The sequence below is a fragment of the Helobdella robusta genome (genome assembly GCF_000326865.2).
Source record: "Helobdella robusta unplaced genomic scaffold HELROscaffold_6, whole genome shotgun sequence".
NCBI lineage: Eukaryota > Metazoa > Annelida > Clitellata > Rhynchobdellida > Glossiphoniidae > Helobdella > Helobdella robusta.
In genome coordinates, this window is record NW_008705330.1 from 4,908,760 (window position 1) to 4,926,359 (window position 17,600).

The 17,600-nt window shown below is 31.9% G+C and overlaps 3 protein-coding genes across 3 annotated transcripts; 1 reads left to right on the forward strand and 2 right to left on the reverse strand.

Annotated features, from left to right (window-relative positions):
• Nucleotides 1-493: 493 nt before the first annotated feature.
• HELRODRAFT_95765 (hypothetical protein) lies at nucleotides 494-2,237 on the reverse strand. Its single transcript, XM_009029412.1, has 3 exons — nucleotides 1,637-2,237; nucleotides 1,345-1,472; nucleotides 494-1,144 (listed from the first exon to the last, which is right to left on the reverse strand). The coding sequence occupies exons 1-3, from the start codon at nucleotides 2,214-2,216 to the stop codon at nucleotides 956-958; spliced, it is 897 nt and encodes a 298-aa protein (XP_009027660.1). The 5' UTR covers nucleotides 2,217-2,237; the 3' UTR covers nucleotides 494-955.
• A 722-nt stretch (nucleotides 2,238-2,959) lies between these two features.
• Nucleotides 2,960-5,010, forward strand: HELRODRAFT_164480 (hypothetical protein; the record flags this gene model as incomplete). The annotated part of the gene is made up of 6 exons (XM_009029413.1): nucleotides 2,960-3,088; nucleotides 3,317-3,367; nucleotides 3,651-3,761; nucleotides 3,830-3,929; nucleotides 4,029-4,156; nucleotides 4,396-5,010. 6 exons carry the CDS (start codon nucleotides 2,960-2,962, stop codon nucleotides 5,008-5,010), a joined length of 1,134 nt encoding a protein of 377 aa, XP_009027661.1.
• Nucleotides 5,011-5,668: 658 nt separating this feature from the next.
• On the reverse strand, nucleotides 5,669-10,075 carry HELRODRAFT_68612 (hypothetical protein; the record flags this gene model as incomplete). The annotated part of the gene is made up of 10 exons (XM_009028934.1): nucleotides 5,669-5,857; nucleotides 6,300-6,412; nucleotides 6,745-6,802; nucleotides 7,311-7,402; nucleotides 7,677-7,752; nucleotides 8,061-8,163; nucleotides 8,440-8,562; nucleotides 9,333-9,475; nucleotides 9,620-9,680; nucleotides 9,996-10,075. 10 exons carry the CDS (start codon nucleotides 10,073-10,075, stop codon nucleotides 5,669-5,671), a joined length of 1,038 nt encoding a protein of 345 aa, XP_009027182.1.
• Between the last annotated feature and the right edge of the window lie 7,525 nt (nucleotides 10,076-17,600).

A 17,600-nucleotide genomic window follows, 5' to 3' on the forward strand; every position in this document is an offset into this window, starting at 1 on the left:
TACCGTCATCATCATCATCAGATCTATTTCAAGGTCTGAACAACAAGTGATAGCGAACTTTTTGTTGAAAAGATTCATAAATTCTACAAAAAGTAACCAAAAAGCTAAATTCAAAAGTCAACAAATAGAAACGAAACGACGATGCCAGCTTTTAATTTCTGCACAGAAACTTCACAAGGACTGTTTCTGTACCTCAAACTACCACAAATATTTCCATCAGTTGATGTACGGTGGTGGATAAAGTTGGCTGGATGATACATTGAGCTACTTAATTAAGTTATGGAAAGATAATGATGCTGGCAGATAAATGTAGACAGTTCAATGAGTACGTGAATATGTACATTTTTCAGGTTTAATAAATAACATTTACACAACATAACATAAAAAAGATTTTTAGCGATCCAAGAAGACTGAGTCTGTGACAGGACCATTCAGAGATCTTAATATCCTACTCTAGCCAAGTGTGCTTTGAAATTATTTGTTGTGTCTGCACATATTATATCATCTCCCAGTTTGTTCCACTCATTGACAACTCTACAGCTAGCTGGAAATTTTTCCTTTATCGTTCCTGAGCCTTTTTTGAATAACTTTTATTTAAGCCCCCTTGTTTTTCTGTTAAACTTTAGCAGAAAAAATTTTACCGATTCAAAATTCTTATTCATAGTTATGATTTTGTATGCCTAAACCAAATCTCCTTTTCTTCTTCTTTTTTTCTGATGCTATCAAACCACAAACTTTCAATTTGCCTCATTTGATGCACTGCACATTTACTTATTTCACATAAAGACTAACTTCAATAAGCCTAAATAAATCAACCTAAAACATTAAAAAAAAACAAACATTGGTAACACTGTACAAAATAACTTTGATCTACAGGCAATAAGTTATTATTGTTCACATTTCCTATAAACAAGATAGCAGTGTTCACAGGAGGACCAAATGATCTGAAGGAAGTTCACCACCTGACTAATGCCTTGTACTCTTCCAGCAGGCTCCACCTTTTTATGGATTCATAACTGAGAATGGTTAGAAATGAGAACAGAATGGATTGGACCATGCGAGCTGACAGGCCTTTTGTTAGAATTCCAAACCTTTCTTCGGCCCACAAGTTTTTTGTTGTTTCAATAAATTTCTTGTTTTCAACCTAATTAAAATTTTATAACCAGTTCTGTAAAACATATATAATTAGTTCTGTTATGTGCTAACATGTATTTCAACATCAATGATTAACGTCTTGACATGGTTATAATTTATAATGCAAAACACATGTCAAAATCAATTGCATGATATTTTAACTCTGTGATAAAAATAATTACTACCATGAAAGAAAGAAATAAGACCAACCTGAATCCTGGCTCGGATGGCATCCATTGGGGTCATGATGATGGTTGTTGTGGCACCCCCTAGTGGAGCAGCCAAGCACTGCAAAGTCAACCTGGGTACCCATGTGGGAAACTGTAGGTCCAGTTCAGCTGTTACATTGAGTGAATTACTTTATTTTTCCAATACTTTTAAAGATTGTACTGTACTAAATAAAATGAAAGACAAAATAACTGATAACAATGCCAGTAATGAGTAAATAATAAACTTCCAAACCAAAAACTTATAAAATAAAATAAAGATTGATACAACTAACTGCAATAAATATCATAGAAGAACCACCACAGTGCACTGCTAGGAGCATAAGTAGCCAAGGATGTAAAATATCCTTTGTAGAAAGCCCTCACACCATTTTGCTTGTACAAATACTTTACGATTGCTCGAGTCTGGTCAATTTTTGATTTCGGTAAGAGAGGAATTTCGGAAGAAGGTATTCGTCTGAGGTTGATGACCTGCAAATGCTGCGTTACGATATCAATGGGCAAAACTGCAGTCTGACCGACTAGAGATGCAAACCCTCCTGCTATAAACGATCGGATTTTTTGGTCCTGGAAGTAAACTGTGTTATTGACAAGATAGTTACGAGCAGCTTCATAGGCCCCGATGTACGAAATTTGCGAAACGATGGTGAAGTTGCTAATTAAGAAGCCTCTGTACAAACCTTTGAAACCTTCCATCTTTACTATTTTACGAAATGCGTCAAAAAGACTGTTATACGAGGAATGATGCCTTTGAACTTGAAGACGTGTTTTGATCAAACTGAAAGGATACACTAAAGCTCGAATTGCTATTCCACTGACGGCCCCCAACGAAAAATATTTTCGCTTGTCCATCATGTGGAATTCAACGACTGTCAAAGCTTGGTACTGGTCCAACCTTGTCTCCATGTTGTGACGAATTCTTTGATTGACTTGGTTAATGAACGAATGAGCCAACAACACTACTTACGTTTAACAGTTACAAAGAATTACCTTTTTTCTTTTTTTTTAGTAGCGAAAGCAAAACGAACACAGAAAGACAGGAGAGCAAGACACTAGTCAGGTAGATGGAGACAACTGTTATGACATTGCGAGAACATTACGATCACAACAATATTTTTTTATTTAAAAATTAAATATTCGGCTGGGACAAGATTTAATTTTTAAAAATTACACAGCATTCCACATTACTAAGACAATTTCTCCTGCTTGGAAATGTTAAATCACGTTTTAAAGTTTTATTTTCATTATGTGGGCGCGTTCTTTTTTAAAAAATTTTACTTGAATTCCAATATCTGCTAACGATATTCAACCATCAATTTGATTTGAACAATTGTTATAAATTTAACTTCAAAGAATAAAACATCACATCATTTTGTCAAACCATTCCAAATTAATGTTTAGGAACTAGTTTTTTCTGCTTAAAACCACCCCACTACGGTTATTCACGTGTGATACAATGTTGTGATGTAATGTAAATACTAGATCTGTATAATTTAATTAAAATACGTAGTAAAATTGTATAGAAGACAGATTGATTGAACTGATGCTGGGTAGTGACAAGATTTAAAAAAGGCTTGAATTATGAACACCAAGTCAAGATGTCTACTTTGAGGAACAATTTAGTTTGTCAGTGCTATTTGACAAATAATTACTACATCGAAATTAAAGGCCAGAGTTACCACATTACATATCTGGATGAAGTTCATTTGAGAGAAGTCACACTTTCTGTAAGTTATAAAACAAAATGAAGTCGTGTTCGTTTTTTATCAATTTTACTGTTTATTGTATTGTATATTTATATATTCTCTTGTTGTTTTAAGTACTTTCTTTATTAATAATTTTGGCATTTCACATCCATGACCCATGAATAAATACTCTGATTCTTTTATTTTGCTTTATTATTCAAATATGTATCAAACAAACAACGCAATACAATAATTAATAAATCTTTTCAGAAACTCTCCTTAAACTTGACAGAAGAAGAGATAAAACAAATTTTAAATGAGGTTTGTATTGTATGCTCTTTAATTGAATATTTCTTAGCTGTATTTGTTTTCCATCACATTTTTATTACATTTTTTGAGATGTTTTGTATGGTAATGCTATTTTATTGTATGCTACTGTTAACTTAATTTGTGCTATTTAAAAATTACTAGGGTTGCTAAACTGCTATGCAAGTTTCAGTGGTTCTCAACATCACAAATAGCTAATGGCATTTTCTTAAAATAATCATAAAGAACTAGTTAAATTTCACTACACTGTTTTCAAATTTTTTTTTTAACGACCAAGTTAGATACTGAGAAAAATAGAAGGTTGAAAGTGTTTTGCTCATCTCAGGAACGCAAACAAATGATTCTTGACAAATACGTCCCAAAACTCATTCATGTCTACACATTTAAGGTTTAAATTAATTTTAAGTGAGTTTGATTCTAAAAACTTGAAACTCTAAAATTTACTTATATTCACAGGAATCATATTTGGATAAAAAATTCCTGAAGCTAGTGTCTTTATGTAAGGATCCTACTGCATCAAATGAAGATGTTTTCAAGTCTGTGGAAGTCATCAGAGGTTAGATACATGATGCTACAAGAGAAATAACACTTTCCATAATATAAGAATGTTAACAATTTAAATCATGAAATTTAGGATAAGTTTTTTGCTGCCTAGGAACTAAAGACATGTACAGGATTCCAGTATTCACTCAAGAATTCTGCACTGATTTGTTAAATGAACTAGAGAACTTTAAACTTTCTGACATGCCCAAGGGAAGACCCAATTCTATGAATCACTATGGGGTATGTTTTGAGAACTGAGTTTTCTTACAAAAATTGAATTAAATAATTTATTAGAACCTATTTTTTATGTTTATAATTAGCAGTTTCAGGTAAGCTTTTAATTGAATGTTTTTTAGTGATTTTAAGTCACTGAGTTTTTAGTTTTTTTTAAAATCTGATGGTAAGCATCTTATCTGGTGTCTTATAACTTGAGTTGATTAATTACGTTTGTTAATTACACCAATTTGTAAAAAATGTAGATACTGTTGGATGAAGTAGGCTTCTATGAAAATCTCATCAATCCACTTCGAGAGAGTTATCTTGATCCTGTTTCATCCAGATTGTTTTTTGACTATTTGAAAATACCTGACAAAAACTCCATTGATGAACAAGAATCAAAGGATGAAGTCACTAATTCTGTTAAGCACCATAAGTATTATAGCCTAGATAGTCAAAAGGCATTCATTGTAAATTATAAAGTAGGAGAGGATGTTGATCTAGCTCCTCATTATGACAATTCTGAAATCACTTTCAACATCTCATTGGATGGAAACGTTACAACAGCAGCAACAAAAAATAAAAATAACGAGGAAATTGACATTGCATTATCAAATTTTGAAAATGGCGAGGTGTATTTTGAATTGAAGGTTGGTGAAACAGCATTGAGGTACATATCGCTAGCACACGTGAAAGGTTCTGCAATAGTCCACAGAGGTTCCTTGATACACGGAGCCCATCCCATAACGAGGGGAAATCGATCCAACATGGTCATCTGGGCAAGATGTTCCAAGATAAGAAACCAAAAATGTCCCATGTGCAAAAGTATGCCTAGGTTGAAAGAAATTCCAGGCATAGGTGACGGGTTCTCTATCTAATTTATTCACGAACAGGAAAAATGGTGGCATTTATTGTACTGACCTTTCCATGCAAACTAGGATGAAGATTTTTGATGTCAAGTGCTGAATCATAAAATCGTCCCATAGAATTTAATATTTCTATGTCAATGTGTCTTCATCATCACCACCAAATTATGATGCCGTTTTAATTGAGATAAAAAAAATTAAATTTACCGACCTATTTGACGGAGCAAGAGTATAGTTAAATTATAATTAAATTTACATTTATCTATTTACATTTACATTGGATGTAATTTGTGTTAATGAGCTTTTTCTTATTTTTTATAATTAATAACTTATTCAATAGTCAATTTTTGGTTGGACACAATCTTTTATTTGATCAATGGTTTTAGTGTTTATTCAACAAATGTTCTTTAAAGAACATGTATATGCAGTAACAATTCGGAGAAATAATTCAGATACATAAATAATAAACGAAATATTTACAATAATTTACAATAGCAAACCGTTCATATAAGAGCATCTAACATAAGCTGCTAGAGCATCTTTACTAAAAAATTTGATTCAACGTTATCGACAACTGAGAAACAGTAACGAGAAAAATATTTTGTGCGTCAACAGTTACTTTCACTATAAGATATTTCATCTGGCATAAAATACCTCACCACTAAACTGATCAAACCCAAGCCCTTGTTTTTAGAGAACTCTTTGAAACGGTCGTCCTGAATGTGTACTTATCCAAGGCGTTCTCCATGCTGTCAAACGTCATGGACCTGAGGTGGTACTTGGATAGGTAACCGTTGTAGAAGCTTTTGGCCGAGAGGGGCTTCTTTAATATGATGCCACCGAATCCCACCCAGGCATCCTGGCGTCAATAATTATGAAAATATAATTGTAAAAATATTAAATGTAATTGTAAAAATATAAATAATTATAAAAATATTAAATATAATATTTCTGCCCGTGTAAATTTAATTATAATTATATTTTTGCTCTGTCAAACATATTAGTCAATTTATCATAGACAATAGCAGTTAAATATGACTTATGACTAATTTCAATAACAAGTTTGCAACTGCAACCATAAAACGTTTGAATGATCATCAAATATTTGCTGCCAAAGTAATACAATCACAGAGAAAAACAATAGTAAGCTTGATGCAAGTCAAATGTGAAATATAAATGGCTGTATAGAATCATTTCAATTATCAAATTAAGGATAATACCATTATTAAAGGATAAATAAAAATAAATAAAAATAGTTATAAAAGCCAAAAGTTAATCATAGCTATAGCTTGTCAACTGACCCTGCAACGAATGCAGAGGATGTCGTGTGACTTGAGGTAGTGTGCACTGCCTGGCCTCAATGTCATCTCATCCTCTGGGAAGGTCTCCTCTAATGAATCCAATATGGATGGATCTGCATGGATGGATTAATGAATGAACGAATGGATGGATGAATGATTAGATGGGCAAGGTATTTTGCATTATTTTAATCCTTTTTTGACTGATTGAATTTAGAGCATTCCAAATTGTTCAATCTATTCTTAATTATGTAAATTTTCAACATAAAATATGTTAACTGAACATAAAATAACATAAATATTAAAATAGACTTTAAAACAAAATAACAAATCTAAATAGACAAATGCCACAAAGAACAAACATCAAATTAAACATTTGAAAGTTAAGAAAAAATAAACTTTTGAAAGTTTGACAAAAAAAATCTTTGCAAACCCCTCATCTCAACACAAGGAACCATATCCAGTAGTTTAACTTTCTGCTTGTTCCACATACTTCTTAATTGATACTGGGTAGAGATTCGTTAAAAAAATACCGTGAATTATTACTATCATCATAAATTCGTTTGTCATATTAAAAAAACTTACACCTTGACACCAACTTTAATAAAATATGTACATATATTGAAAAACTAACAATAATAATGATAAAATCGAAAATTATGATGATAAAGAAGATGACAACGACGATGATGACAATATTATAATTAGAAAAATCTATTGTAGGGAGTGAGTTATGAGGAAAAATTATCAACTTAGAAGGCTTAAAAAGATTAACAGAGAAACGAACAGTAACAATGATTAAGAATAATGAGAAGATAAGAAGTAAATTCAATGAAGAATCTTTGAAAGTAAAATGCATTAACATGAACAAGAGCGAGCTCTTTCATCTTCGTTATATGAATTGCTGAATTCACATATGAATTGCTGAATTCACGAATATTACAGTTGTTTATGAGTGAATTGATTTAATAATAAAGATGACAGGAAAACCAAAAATAATAAATATGGACATACAATTTCATTGAGTGCTCTGTACTGTCTGTCGATGTCAGTCAAACTTTGCTCCTCCCAATTTATTCGTGCATTCACCGGGCTCAGTTTGTGGGCTGGGAGATTATGATGATGATGATGATTAAGATGGTTATGATGATGAAGACGATTAAGATAATGATTATGGTAATAATTGTAATGATGACGAAGGTTGTGGAGAGTGTGTTTGAGGACTGTGGCGTGATGAACATGTTGTTCATATTCAAACAGAAGAGTCGTACAATATAATGATTTAACCAACTAACTTTTAACTGGAGTTATAAATAAAAAACAACAGTGCAGCACCAACAGCCATAAATGAATTAGGAAAGAAATAAACAAAAACCAAACCGTAAGTGACGCCAGATTCATTTTGTTCATACTCCATCTTCTCCAATCTTGGAAGATCTCGCAATGCATGCATCATCTTAAGAGAAAAGAAAATAATAATAATATTAACTTGAAATACAAATAAATAAACACAAACTATGCCTAGGTGAATAAAATAAAACACAAAAATTATTTTCTGGTAACTGTAAATATCGTATAAATGTAAATTATTAAGCTAAAAGTACACGCATTGTTTTATATTCATGATGTATGTATTTTTATCACACTTATCAATTTCATCATGTTTTGTATGTCGTATAAAAACTATATCGGAGTCTGATTTTCATTAAGGGATAATAAAAAAATGAACATAGCAATAAGAAGTCTCCAGAAATCCTAACAAACCATGTGTGATCCCTCCACTGATAGGTAATCTCTCAATTGAAATGTGCTGCAGTCATCTGGAATGACGAAGCGAGACTGCAGAAGTAGGGGTCCGACATCAAAGCTGCATCAGTGGGCCAATAAAATGTTGGTGTCATGTTAGTTTTTGAGTTTTTGTTAAATTATTCAGTCGTTAACAATAAACCAATGAATGATGAAGGATGAAATCTTGAAAAACTATTACATGTGCAAGGTGTTGTAAAACAAAAAAAAAGAAAAAAAGTTACAAAATAAACTAAAACTGCCATAAAACTGCAGAAGAAGAAGAGATACTCATGCTAAAATATTATTATAACTTAAAATTATAATTAACTGCAATAAAAAAAAAACAATGCCAAACTGTATCGGTCGAATCTCCATCACGGAGATACCTGTTTCCCGATCACCATTGAGGATGGTGTGGATAATTGGAGATGCCCCTCGCCATCGGGGAAGGATGGATGGGTGGATATTCAGAATTCCACTGAAGTTGTTTTTTGGAAAATTTTCATCATCATCATCATCATATTTCATCATCGACACCTTCATCATCATCATCATCAATCATCGTCAATATCATTACGTTATCATTATCATTTTTATTCATTCCTATCATCAATGAAATTACTGTTGTCAAAATTAGCGTTTTTTTGTCGTTACATTTTCATACTAACTTATTACTCATCTTTGAAAAAAATTTATCATTGTCACATTTGCATCACTTTCATCATCACATCATCCTAGGTAGGTCATATCTTTATTGCATCATTATAATTTATTGGCATATATTACTACACTTGTCACCATCAATGTCTTCACATAATCATCATTGTACCTTCAAAATAATCTTCTTAGTCTTAAGGAAAGTTAATGAATACATCATCATGCAAACTAAAATATATATATATATATTTAACATTTCATTTTCACCCGAATCACTCGAATCATTCATTAAAGAAATACTAAAAAATAAATACATACGTTTAGTAATATTTAATGTTTACAATCAATCATCAACAAACAAACAGACGAGCAAGCAAGCGAACAAGCAAAAAGCAAACAAATTTACTAAACATACTAACATTCACAAAAACGCAAACAAACAAACAAACATTAACAATCAAAAATAAACAAACAATAACAAGCAAACAAAAGCAAATAAACAAACAAACAAAAGCAAGCAAACAAACAAACAGAAGCAAGCAAACAAACAAACAAACAAAAAACAAACATTCACAAACGAAAAATGCCTACAATGGAAATGAGTCAATGACGCTCCTGGGTATCAGGTGACCAAACGACACAACAATACCGACGTCGTACGTTCCAACCATCGACGGGATGGGCCACTGCATGCACCTGATGTTCCATCTTTCGGCATAATCACCTACTATACACTGGTCAATTGAAATTTAAATAAATAATATTGGCGATAGAAATGTTTAACATTAGTTCAAAAAATGAAAAAAGCAAGTAAATCGTACGTAATGATGAAACTGTTAATAAATAAAGAACTAAAGAAGATGCTTTGAAATGGCTACCTTCCCAGATTTTGGAATGACTACATCCAAACTTTTAACTAATTTAACATCACCAGCAACTCTGAAAGAAATATTAATGGAAAACTGAATAAATTATTGGATTTCAAAAATTAAAAATTAGTGAACCCTAACTAAATAATAATTTTTTACAAATACAAACATTTTAATAATTAAATCACCAAAAAATTAATGTATAGAGCTATTTTAGTACCTATAAGCTTAACATGTTGATGTGTCTATCTATGTTTGTAATAGTATAATGTACACACTGTGTTTACCAATTAAGAACAAAATGAAATAATGATTATCACTCATCATATAGAATATAGATAGATGTACATAACATAACCAAAGGCATTATAATGATAAACTAAACTGGTTCTCATGTAATTTTTTAAGATGTTCCAGGGCAAACTCATCTGTCCCAAAGAAGCAGACCCTCCATGGAGGTTCCATGTTAGTTTTATATGACGTCAACCCCCTAGCATATCGGCTGTAAAACCTCTTCCATTTTTTTTGGAAGCAGTTCTTGTTGTATAATGGTTGGGAGACTTCATAGTTGAGATGGATGAGGCATTTGGTGGTACATCGGATGCAAAAATTTAATTTCTGCGTTTGTGTGGTTGTTAGTAGATGCTTGAACTTGTTGGCTCTGCTGGTCAGGAGCACCGTCAACAACAACTTGTGTTGCATTGCCATTGTAGTTCTTTCTCCAACTGTACTGATCACATCTCACCGTGAGGTCTGAAATGACAGTTCCAGATACAAAATAGCATTATTATATTTAATTAATATATTTTAAATAAACTTTCAAAAATCAGTGATAATGATGTCTTTTCTCTTTTGTTTGTTAGTAAACAAACCAGAAGGTTAGTTAGGTTAAAAAACAGAAGCTGAGCGAAAATAGGGATTTCTTCAAATATATTTTTAATACGTTACAGACACGATTAATAACTTAAATATTTTATGTTGTAAACATTTATTATAACGGTTTATTTATTATAAGCATTTAATAAATTATAAACAGCATATAAAATATTTTAAGAATTAACTATTCAATACCTACCTTGTTTGCAGAGAACAACAAGAACAAAGAAAAATGATATCTGCGTGAAATTGAAAAATAGTTTCAAAGAGCTACTTCAAGGTTTAGAATGTTACCTCTCTTGAGTTAACGTCATACATTACCCGTAGAGTGCAGTGGTGCCAATATTTTAAGACCATATACCATATGCATATGTATCTTGGAAGTCTTATAACCTGTGACAACAACTGCGCAAAAGAAATTGACAGAAGGATAGCAATAGCCCATGGAATGTTCGCATTATTGTAGGAAATATGGAAAAGTGGAAATATATCTAGAAAAACAAAGTTGCGAATGATAGAATCTTGCGTTTTCCCGAGCTTGCTCTATGCATATGAGACATGGACAATAAAAAAAAAGACAAAGACAGATTGGAAGCATTTGAGATGAAGTGTTACCGAAATTTTTTGGGAATCACTTGGAGGCAGAAAGTAAAGAACGAAACCATCAGAAATCAACTTGGAAGACAGAAAAGTGTATATGACAAAGTCAGAAAAAGAAAATTGCAATTTTTTGGATACAATTGTAGAAAGAGGGAAGACAGATTGGTTAAGATGGTACTTATGATGAAAAGAGATTGGAAGAAGAAAGTTGGTAGGACCTGCAAAGAAATGACATTACTGAATGGACTGGTGTTGGTATTCTGAATTCAATAAAACTGGCCAAAGATAGAAAAGGTTTTTGGAAAAAAAAAGAAAAAACGAAATGTAAAAAGCATGCTTAGATGTACATCGGCCTCGACGCTCCCCTGATATACAAAGGAGGATCATTGATTGATTGATTGATTGATACCATATACATACATAGATTCTTTGCATCAGTTTATGCGTGACGTCAACGCCGCTCTTACTTTCAGTAAAGTTTGTAATGGGAGAATACGAAAGGGCAATATCAATGCCAGTGTAAAATACCACTGGAATTACCCTATTGTTCCGAGCTTACTAATAAGCAAGAGTGACGTTGAGGCCACACATTCATTATACACTAGAAGCTGGTTAATCGGACCAACCTCTTATTGGGACCAGTTCTTCAGGAATGGAATCATCAATTTTAATAAGCAAGCTTAATTTACTTTGCTTAAACAAACTTCGTCCGTTGACCGTAGGTAATGCGCGTTTTTCTCCTTGTTAAATAAGTAAATAATAGCATACTTTAAAAAGTGATATAACATTTTTTTGAGGTTTATGACTTTTGCCATGTGGTATCAGGATGCGTATATTAAAAATTGCATTGTTCAAGCTCGTGAAGTTTGAACGATTTTCAAAAATTATTTAAAAATTTAAATAAGGTTAGGAGTTCAAATGTAGCAAATGTGTTACGTCGATTCTGTTTTTATTTCTAGTATATATAAAGGTTAAAAAAGGTTAAAGGTTTCTCTCTCTCTTTTCAGTAGCGGATCTACCATAAGCCCGGGGGGCAAGTCGCCCCCCCGCGCGGTCTTTTGCTAAAATTGGCGCCCCTTTATTTATCTGTAAAAAAAGAATGTGGAATCATTTTCTGCTATTTTGGAAACTCTAGAAGATATTAATTATGGAGAAAAAGGTTATACAGGAAGTGTCCGAGCAGAAGCTGTTGGACTTTTTAGTTTGTTGACTTTTGTTTTTCTGATGTTTTGTTTACAAAAAGTGTTGAATAACATTAACTTTTTGTCTAATTATTTGCAAAGTAATAACATTGATGTAGCAATTGCAAAGAATTTGATTGATATTACTAAAAACAAATTTGTTGAAATGAGGACTGATGAAGCATTCAACAGTTTGAACTTTTTTGTCAGTTCATACATAAAGAAAGAGTTTTCATCAGATTCTGATATACAGATAGAAACAGATTTTAAAGAACGACGGGTATCCAAAAAAACGAATGCCTGGTGAACTCAGTAAAGATGAGAGGATAGATGATCCAGCCAAACGGTTCAAAAATGAAATATACTTTGCAACTTTAGACACACTTTTAATGCAATTGGAAGAACGTTTTCATGATTTTTGTGAGATAGTTACAAATTTCCATTGTCTTGATCCATCCCAATTCTTGGCAGATAACACAACTTTTTCAACATTGTGTGCAATGTATGATAATGATATTAACCACAATGAAGCTGTTTTAGAATATGAAACTTTGAAAAATGTTTATGAATCTATACGTTCATCACTACCTGAAGATCTTAAAATCCATGAAATGTTACCTTTTCTTATTAGTAAACAAATGGCTCCAGCTCTTCCTAATCTTTCCATTTTGTATAAAATATTCTTGACACTGCCAGTAACATCTTCTACAGCCGAAAGAAGTTTTAGTAAATTAAAAATTATAAACAATTATTTAAGATCAACGATGACCAATGAGAGATTATCTGGGTTATCATTAATTGCAATTGAACGACAACTTGCTGAAAATATTGATTTTGATTCAACCATAAATCGTTTTGCTACAATGAAATCTAGAAGAAAACCATTTATTTGAACTGACTTTTGTTTTAATTAATTATTTCTTAATATAGGTTTTTATTTAGAAAAAAAGCAATAAAAAAACTTAATTCATTTTTATTCCAATAAATGTGTCACCCGTTATGATTTCAAAAAATCGCCCCTGTAAATATTACGCCGCCCCCCCGCGCTTCAAAACCTAAATCCGCCACTGTCTCTTTTGCGTTTGCTTCAGAGGTTTCAACGACAAACACACACAGCGTTTAAGAATACGCGTGCAAACCACGCATCATACACATTGCATATGATAGCAGATGCTAGAGCAATGGAGCCATTAACAATCTCGTTTTACGTATTTTAATTCTATTGTTTAACGGTTTTAATATAGCGTAATTATAAAGTATTAAGTCACGGTCACGATCAACATTAAAAGTATTTTCAGATGTAGCTATTTCGTTAGCTGATTAGGTGTAGAAATAAAATTTAACAACCTTAGTACAAATGCAACTCAAGTCATCCTAAATCAACGGAAAATAAACATAACAGAAGTCTTTACTTGAAATAACACGTGGCATCGTTAAAAAGAATAAAATGAAATTTATCAATATAATGCAGATATCAGGATTAATCAAATTTTTAAAATGCAAAGAATTTAAGAGCCGAGATTATCAACACGATATTTTCCGGCTATTGACACATAAGTTGCCATGATAAGTTGCATAAGTGTGAAATGATTTGAAGTTTTTGATGATAAGAGAGCTTTTGTTAAAGATTTCTTCACTCTACTAGGTGTACTAGTTAATAACATTGAGAGTTTCAACAGTAACACCAGTGAGGAAAGTGTAGTAACTTATTTATCAAATAAATTATGATTAATGATTTTCAAAAAACCATGATCATTTCTTTTTGAAAAAAACAATTGAACAAAAAAGTATTAACAAAAATAATTATATATCAATGTTGATATCATCAGTTTATATATCGATGTTTTACATAATTGTTTGTAAACAATACCGGAAAATCGCTCATTTCTCAATGATCTCTATTTAACTTATTTATAATTTGTGTTTTTGACAGTTTTCGCAACAATCCAACCAGACCAGCTCTTGTTTCGTAATAGTACTATTATAGTATTTTAGTTATCTCAAGTCTCACAAAAGGTTAATACTAAAAATATATACTTATGTATAATGTACATATAATAATAACTAGTTGTCTGCCAACAAATAGAGCTTTCCTATTTCGTGGTCACGTGTAGCATCACGTGGTTTTTTCGTGATTGTCAACAAACACCATAGCAACACCACTTGTATTGAAACTGATCGCAGCGTGATACACCGCACACACACACACACAATCACGCACGCAGACACTCATTCACACACTTATATATAGTATTACACACATATAGTATTACACATATAGTGTATCATATGTATGTTGATTATATATATATATATATATGTTGATTATATATATATATATACATATATATATATATATATATATATATATACATATATATACTGTCCTTTTACTCTACTTTTTTGATTCCTTGTTTGTTACTTACTAAGTGAATACTTAGTTTTACAAACTTCAACATCGTTAAGTTTACACTTTTACGTGTTTTCATTACCGACGATTCCTCTGCTTCTAAGTTTCTTCCTACCAATAAATTTTTGTGGAGGTGCCGGGGCAATAGCACTGTTCGCCCTACCTAAAATCCGACATTGTCAATATTAAAACTGCGATATAATCGATAAGATCACAAGATGATACTTTGCGAAAATATTTATGCAAATGATATGGATTGGTTGGGTGCCTGGATGAGGAACAAATGAAATAAATGCCGGTTTCAATTTTGAAAACATAAAATTGAAATGTAATTTCATCATGTTGATGACGATGATGATGGTGATGACGACGACGACGATGATGACGATAGTGTTTATAATATAAACAATCAAGTAGACAATGATGAGAAATTCATCGCATTGTAGAGTTGAGTAGAGAATAGTTAATTATTTCATAATTCTCAATAAGAATGAGACAAAAAGTCGTTAACTCAATCCTAGATATGTCTAGTGGTTTTCGGAGACACTAATAATAATTTTTAATTGACCGTCAGCTGTAAATAAATGACTCGCAAAAAATTTCTGCAACAATTCAATTGTTTCATGTAATGTTGAATTGTAAAATTGTCAATTTGGCTTTTTATGAGATAAATAGTTTAAAATAATTCAACCAAACTACGCTAGATTGGTTATTAGACTAAACTTATGGGCGGCATTGTGTAATAGTTTACTGGTTAAGTTTTAGAATGCTATGCAATCCCCACCTATCCCAAACAATGCATTATACCCCTGAAAATTCTAAAGATAGAATTATATTAAAAAAGAAAAGCGTTTGGCACTAAACAAATAAATCTTTTTTAAAATTGTTTAAGTTATATTTTATAATATATTTTACTATGCTATATTACAAAGGATCGTGTTCGTGTTGTGCCATGTGTATTATACCATTTACCTGTATTAAACTACATAAAGCAGTAATGAACGCAGTTATATTTTATAATATATTTTACTATGCTATATTACAAAGGATCGTGTTCGTGTTGTGCCATGTGTATTATACCATTTACCTGTATTAAACTACATAAAGCAGTAATGAACGCAGACACTGTCTATGAGCCCATATCTACAAGTATGTAATAAAAAATAGATATTTGTCTATAATAAAAACGAAACAACATACTCACACGTACACACAACACACATATACACACATTCACGCACGCACGCTCACACACACACTCATACACAATCAAGCAGTGATGAAAGCGTATAAAATTAATAATCCAATCTATAAACATTAATATAGGCATCGCGTTATCATTAAAAATGTTTTTGGATATTTGTAGCATATTTCGTGTTGCTGTCTTATGAGCCACAAATAAGTTACTCATTCATTATAATAATTTCTAGGTGTTATAAGAGAAGAACGATGTAAGGTAATGTAATGCGCTATCCATCTACATTTTACTTCATAATTTCACTCCATATTATCTGGCCCATTTCACAGTTTTAATAATCCAGTATCAGGCCTTGCTAGATGTTGGATAACTATTAAATATGCTTCGACTTGAATATAGGTGCATATAGTATTTATAAGAATATGGAAATAAAATAAAATAATAAAATGATAGTAATAGTTATGTAATAATAAAATATTATTATTATATTTGCATTAGAAATAAATCTTAGTTATTACATTACTACCAGTTATTGCATCTCAACAGCAACGTAAACAGTAAGAACGATCGATCAGTTTTTTAACGCATAAGATCTGCATACTGTTGTATTCTTCATTTTTGCTCTAGAACGCGAGTTTGTTTGCATGTATGCGTGTTTGTATGTGCGACTGAGTTCGTGTTTTGTATGTGTGAGTGTGTGTATATGTGTGTGTGTGTTTGTATGTGTGAGTGTGTATGTATGTGTGTGTGTGTGTGTATTTTTGAATGAGTGTGTATGTGTTTTGTTTGTATGTGTGAGTGTGTATGTATGTGTGTGTGTGTGCTTGTTTGTATGTGTGAGCGTGGGTATGCGTGTTTGCATGTGTCAGTGTGTGGTGTGTGCATGTACGTGTGTGTGTGTGTTTGTATTTGTGAATGAGTGTGTGTGAGTGTGTATGTGTTTTGTTTGTGGGAGTGCGTGTGTGTGTATGTGCATTGTTTATTATATTTTTCTCACACATTTTTTTCATTTATTGTGTATGTGTGGTGTACATATGTGATGTCTGTATGATTGTATGTACTTAGGTATGTATAAGCATGTGTGTGTATGTGTATGTATGTATGCATGTATTATATATTTATGTGTGTATGTGTGAAAGTGAAAGCAAATAATCAGCTGTAACTGGTGAATACAAAAACAAAACAAACAAACTGCGGAAATTTACCATGGTTATGTTTGCTAGAGTGAGGTTGTTGGGTACGTTGTGCATGTGCGTGCAACGTTACGAGGGTTACGATGATTCTGTTTTGCATGTATCTGAGGTTTAAGCTTTCTTACGTGTATGGGGTATATTTATGGTATGTAGTATTATTTAGTTTATTGTATTTATAGTCGAAGGCATGAATAGACTGTAACAATTTATGATTACCACTTTCCTATTTTCCGTTTTTCCAATGTAGTTAATGTGACGTAAATTTCTGGTTAGTGACTAAATTTTTCCAATGTAGTTAATTTAACATTCGGATCAAAGGCCTTATGCTGTTGTTATAACGAAATCATTTTCTGAAATTTGTGTTGGTCGATTTTTTCAAAAATTTTTATTATATAGGAGGTTATTCTGTTGGAAATAATGAGCTTTTGTGATGATGTTGATAATGATTTTGTTGATGATGAGGAGGAGAAGGAAGAAAAATGATTAGTGATGAGACTGATGATGATGATGACTGTGGCGAAAATTGGATAAG

Bases quoted from the DNA above. Each gene is read 5' to 3' on its own strand.
- HELRODRAFT_95765 (XM_009029412.1), bottom strand. From the start codon at position 2,216: ATGATGGACAAGCGAAAATATTTTTCGTTGGGGGCCGTCAGTGGAATA. The intron at 1,473-1,636 runs GTTAGTTGTATC...TCAATGTAACAG, and splicing joins CTTCTATGATATTTATTGCA to CTGAACTGGACCTACAGTTT. The intron at 1,145-1,344 runs GTTGGTCTTATT...AATTTTAATTAG, and splicing joins CCATCCGAGCCAGGATTCAG to GTTGAAAACAAGAAATTTAT.